Source organism: Oryzias melastigma, linkage group LG5, assembly GCF_002922805.2.
Source record: "Oryzias melastigma strain HK-1 linkage group LG5, ASM292280v2, whole genome shotgun sequence".
NCBI lineage: Eukaryota > Metazoa > Chordata > Actinopteri > Beloniformes > Adrianichthyidae > Oryzias > Oryzias melastigma.
Window position 1 is genome coordinate 12,156,978 of NC_050516.1, and position 6,111 is coordinate 12,163,088.

The 6,111-nt window shown below is 39.0% G+C and overlaps 1 protein-coding gene across 2 annotated transcripts in view; it reads left to right on the top strand.

Annotated features, from left to right (window-relative positions):
• The window catches only part of LOC112144981 (RNA-binding motif, single-stranded-interacting protein 2), a gene marked incomplete at its 3' end in the record, with an annotated part of 44,010 nt that overhangs the window by 35,053 nt on the left and 2,846 nt on the right, over positions 1 to 6,111 (top strand). For both annotated transcript variants that reach the window (XM_024269923.2, XM_024269921.2), the window contains 8 exon segments: positions 56 to 135; positions 260 to 369; positions 485 to 528; positions 676 to 769; positions 900 to 950; positions 4,055 to 4,165; positions 4,247 to 4,327; positions 4,788 to 4,875. In XM_024269923.2, coding sequence (XP_024125691.1) covers positions 56 to 135; positions 260 to 369; positions 485 to 528; positions 676 to 769; positions 900 to 950; positions 4,055 to 4,165; positions 4,247 to 4,327; positions 4,788 to 4,868 — 652 coding nt within the window.

Here is a 6,111-nt window from a genome sequence, read left to right on the forward strand (position 1 = left end):
ATAATCCTAAAATGTTGGTTTTTAGTTTCTGCAAAGGCTTTTTCTTGTCTTCCAGAATGGAGTCGACAGAGAAATGCGAGGCCATAATTCAACATTTCAACGGGAAATTCATCAAAACCCCACCAGGAGTGCCTGGTGCGTGGAGTGTTAGTTTAAGATCACGGAAACCTAATATTGTTGTTGATGCCAGAATGGAGCTGTTTTGTTCCCTGCTGTGATCAGTGAATTCACTTTCTCGTTTGATCTGTTGCTTTCTCAGCGCCCACAGAGCCCTTATTATGTAAGTTTGCAGATGGGGGTCAGAAGAAGAGGCAGAGCCAAGGGAAGTATCTCCAGAATGGAAGGCCTTGGGCTCGTGACGGAGACACGGTAAAGTTTTAAAGGGTTTCTAAAAAGAGAAAAAAGTCGTCCTAAAGTTCTGCTCTCTAGCTGCTCTGATATTTACATTACCTCACTGGTTCTGAATCCTGTCTTATTTTCCCAGGGAGGAATGACGCTGGCGTATGACCCCGCTGCTTTACAGAACGGGTGAGTGAGTGGTATGCACAGACTGACTGAAAACAGTCCCAGCCCTACGTGAAAATAAACAGAGCCGAACCGCCATCAAAGGCTGCCCTCTGCTGGCCATCTCGGAAAGCAGCCGTCTTCATTCTAACCGTGCCGTCTCCTCTGCAGCTTCTACCCGTCGCCTTACAGTCTGGCTCCAAACCGAATGATCGCTCAGACTTCACTCTCACCCTACATGCATTCTCCTGTCTCATCCTACCAGGTTGGACTCTTTTGCATATTTTTTTTTTTCAAGCAAAATATTCTCCTGTGACATTGTAACTTTTTTCTGGATCAAACAAGCTCCATAAAAGGTGTTTTAAAAGTTTAACAGTGGTTGTTGGGGTCTGCAGGTACACAGCCCGTCCTGGATGCACCATCAGTCGTTCCTCATGCAGCCAGCTGTGAGTATATGTTCAACTGCAATCACACCAAAGCAGTCCTGAATACCCTTATTACTCTACATTCACACTGAACGGGCGTCAAATTTGCATCAGCCACCTCCAGTTTGCTGCTTGATGCCCCAGAGAGAGAGGTGTGGGAGGAGCTACAGCCAAATGTTTTTAGCCTGATTGCTATGTGGATGTCTTATTTACAGTGCATGGAAATCAGATTTATTTATTTTGAAGAGCTCTACAAAAGGGTTGGTAATCTCATCTTGATGTCTGGGTTCATGAGATCATTCAGAGATTCTCCCAGTACAGTGAGGTTCACCGTCTACTGTAGGAGCTCGGTCTGAATGACCACCACTTTCTACGATGTTTCCGTCTCTTTCACCCAGTGTGATAAGTTGCTGTCCCAGGAAGGAAAAGATAAAAATAAAAATTAGCTAATTTTTCTTTATTAGTGTCTTGGTGAAAATAAGAACAATATCACAAAATATCACACTCAAGTGCTCAAAGCCAAACCAGTTCCTGATTGGGTGACGCGACTCATCGTCCTCGTCAAAGTTTATATTTTTTTTAGGTCTGGTCTCTCCACGCCACTCAAAACAATCAAATCAAATGTACATTGACTTAATTGAACGCCTCTTCCACATGAATCACGATCGGAGTGAACGCAGCTTTAGTCTCAGAACGGGGAATTTGCTGGATTGAACAGCTGCAGAAATGTACAATAAAAAGTGTCAGTGGAATAAACAATTGAATGGAGGCGAGGAAAAAAAATAATATAACTGGGAATTTTAGAAATAAGCCTGTTTTTGTTGATGAACTCCACATGAACATCTGTTGTTCAGTTTTTTTATGAAACTTTTCATTAGTACATATGAAGTGCACTTCCCTAAATCTATTCTAACTTCTGTCATTTGTCATGAAAATAAAAAAAGAAGAATTGAAGGGCTTATTGCTGAATATCTATTTTTAAAGAACCTCATGATTTGTCTTCATTACAAGCCTTCTCCTATGTGATTTTCTGCCGTTTGTAGTTTTCAATTATGTTCCCATTCTGTTTTGTACGGTGGCCCAGAGGTGCAAATCACATGAACAATCGCTCAACGTAAAAACGTATTAAAGATCATGATGACACTTTAAAAAAGCAAAACAAATAATTAAAGTAAACAGCATTAGCATTTTAGAAATCAATGCAAATTTCTTGAAACCAAAGCATAAAAGATAAATAAAAGTAATTTCCAGAAATCAAAATGAAACTTCATGAAAGTAAACCAGAAACGGTAGTTATTCTGGGACATCTCTGACTGGAGGCTGCACGGTGGCGCAGTGGTTAGCGCTCTCGCCTCACAGCGAGAAGGCCCCGGTTCAAATCCCGGCTGGGACCTTTCTGTGTGGAGTTTGCATGTTCTCCCCGTGCATGCGTGGGTTTTCACCGGGGACTCCGGCTTCCTCCCACCGTCCAAAAACGTGCTTCATAGGTTAATTGGTGACTCTAAATTGCCCCTAGGTGTGAATGTGAGAGTGAATGGGTGTGTGATTGAGGCCCTGTGACAGACTGGCGACCTGTCCAGGGTGAACCCCGCCTTCGCTCATCAGTAGCCGGGATAGGCTCCGGCACCCCCGCGACCCCGAAAGGGAAGAAGCGGCCAAGGAGATGGATGGATGGATGGATCTCTGACTGGATGATAACGTTTGAGTCCTGAAGACAGTATTGTTACAGAACGTTCTCCACGGCGTCTCCAGACTCACATCTGTCACATGTGCTCAGTATGAACCTCCTTTCATTTGTGAAGAGCACTTGTGACAATTCACCAATCTTGGTGTTCTCCAGCAAATGCCACACGTCTTGGATGGTTTTGGGCTGTAAGCACAACTCCCACCTGTAGACGTTGGGCCCTCATCCCACCCTCGTGGAGTCTGTGTCTAACAGTTTGAGCAGATACATGCACATTTGTGGCCTGCTGGAGGTCATTCTGCAGAGCGCTGGCAGTGCTCCTCCTGTTTCTCCTTCCACAATGGAGAAAGTAGTGGTTCTCTACTACGGCCTCCTCCACATCTCCTGATGTACTTGTGTCCTTGCAGTGCCTCCATGCTCTGGACACTTTGCTGACAGACAGCAAACAGCCTGGATGAGTTGCTATACCTGGGCCTCTTACATGGGTTGTAGACGCTGGCCCTCTAGATCATTTTGTATTATTATTATTATTAACAGCCCAATGTTATCTTGTATATTTGTGACAGGATATAATTTACAGAGAGCAAATCTTTTGGGATATTTTTAAGGTTTTTTTTAAGTTAACTTTTTTACATAAAATGACAAGTAAAGAAAATTGAAGGTTTTTTTCTTGTAACATTTACTTTATCTCTAATTTGTATAATTTTGACAGAATATTTTATCATGTAGAGTAAAATATTGAAAGTTACTTAAGGTTTAAGCTGATTTATTCTGGAGTAATATTCCTGTCTGTTTTTATTCTTATTTATGTTTAAAAAGTTACATTTTTTGGTTTAAAAGTTTTAACAATTTTAATACGTGTTTAATAAATATTTGTCCCGTTCGGCCCTCAACTTACTGTGTTTCTGGATTTTGGCCCCCGCTGTGACTGAGTTTGACACAGCAATACTTGAACTACATCGGTGATTTGACTCATTTCTATGGAGAGAATATAGACTCACTCTGATTTGTGGGTGCATACTTCTTGATTTGGAACTCATATAATACATTCTAGTAGTACTTGAACGCATCACTCACAGATGAATCAGTGAGAGGTGAAAAAAGTCTCACGATGGAATTTGTGTGTAACTTAAAATTCGTGCGTGCGTAAGAGGTGATTCATGTGTATTTTTTAAATGTTTTTTTGTTATTAGTTTCAAGCTGTTGTCATTATAATTTGTGCATGTGTAAATTGTATTTTTTTTTAAATTGTTAATTTTTTTTACTTATGCACAAAATGTATTATATTATTTACAAATCAAGAATATCCACTCACAAATCCTAAATTACGCACGCACAAATCAAGAATTATGCACCCACAAATTGGAGTGAGTCTATTTTCTCTCCATACATTTCTGTCAGAGTGAATGAGTCGTAAAGAATCTGCATGCATCTTTCTCAGGGTACAGTTCTGACACCAACCATGGATCACGGCATGTCCATCCAGCCCACGTCTATGATGGGACCTCTCACACAGCAGTTAAGCCACCTGTCTCTGGGCAGCACAGGCACAGTGAGCATCACCCCCCCTCCACCCTCGTAAACGTTTTCATGACTTCCTTCCCTGTTGATGTAACCTGTTCTGTCCCTGCAGTATATTCCGGCCAACACTACTATGCAGGGGACCTATATTCCCCAGTACACCCCAGTGCCTCCCTCCAGTGTCCAAGTGGAGGTATGACACGTTCCTATCCAAACCCGTCTGCATGTGGGAGGGCTAATCATAAATATACAGAATTCTTCATCCCTGTTAAATGAATTTACTTCTTCATGAATTTACTTCTTCATTTGTGAACAAATACAAAAAAAGAAGCTTATAAAACTATTTCAACAACATGATCATGATGGAAAATAAATTACCTGGAAGAAACGTCATTAAATTAGTTAAATGTACCTGTATTGTTAGTTGTTTTTTATTTCTTTTTTGAAAGTTTTAAGGCACAAAATCTACTTCATCGGAATAAATAGTTTAAAACGCTTAAAGTTATCCAAAAAGGAAAAATAACTCAATATAAAACATTATGTCTAAATGATTCTATTTTTATTTAGAAAATGAGCTTGACTCCTCCTAAAAAAACACCTTTATTGAAGTGTTCACCAACACACCTGTCTAACCTGTTGCTGTTTGATATCAGGAAAATGGTGCCCAACAGCAGCAGGTTGCCATGGAGACGCCCACAGAACACACAAACTACTCATACCAACACACCAAGTGAAGCTAAGGTAAGTTAACAAGTATTTCAAAGAGCAAAAACGGTCCAAAACTATCAAAAAATACAGTTTTTTATTATTTTCTGAAAATGATTGTCAATAGAACTCAAACTCAGACCTTCGTGCACATACGTACTGAATGTCTGATCAGAAACACTCCTGATGGAGAAACAAACTGTGGCTAAAAGGCTCTTTTTCTGCAGAATGGGAGGTTTGTTTATGTTCTCGTGGTCCTTTTCATCCCCGACATCGTTTGTCTCATGAAGCAGAAAATAGCCATAAAAAGGACTTTTGTCTAAATGATTGAACGCCATAACTTTAACAGCATTCATTAAAGGGTTTCATCATGAGGCTAAAGACTGTGAAGGCTACAAGAGAGGACTCTGTTAGATTACTGCTGGAACAGGACCGGCTATTTATCCAAACACAAAACAGACATTTTACACTTTATTAAGTACACATTGCTCGTAAGCGGGTTGGACCCCCTTTTGCCTTCAGAACTGCTGTAATCCTTGGTGGTATAGAATCAACATTCCTCAGTTTGGTCCATATTGACATGATGGCCTCACACAATTGCTGCCATGTGATTGGCTGATTAGAAATGTGAGTTAACGAGCTGTTGAACAGGTGTTCCTAATAAAGTATAAATGTTCATTTTACTGAGGAGGTTTGAGGCCACCAGAGAACAGATTTTCTTAACTTATTTATTGACTTTACTCTTAGACGTTGACCTTTGTCATAATTTAAGCTTTAATTTTAAAACTTTGACTGTTTTATCTTAATTCTAAAAACATTTTTAGAAATGTGGGGAATGTGGGTTTATTTTACAAAACTTGTTTTACTACCCAAGCTTCCTCTTTTTTTTCTTTTTCTTTTTAACACTAAATAGAATTTTCAAGTCGATTTTATCCAAACTTCACTGGTTTCTCAGATTTTTTTTTCACTATAATTCTTATTTTTAAAACTCCTTTTTGAATTAGAACTTTTTTTTCCTTAAGTGGTTTCTTATATTGTTTTTACAATAATTCTTATTTTCAACCGTTTTTTTATTTAAGAACTTTTTTAAAACTCTTTTTCTTTTTAACTGGTTTCTTAGATTTTTCTTTAACTATAATTCTTATTTTCAAACCACATTTTTGATTTTAGAACTTTAACTTTTTTATTTTTATCTGGGTTCTTAGATTTTTTTTCTCTAGAATTTTTATTTTCTTTTTTATTTTAGAACTTTTTTTCCTTAACTGGTTTCTT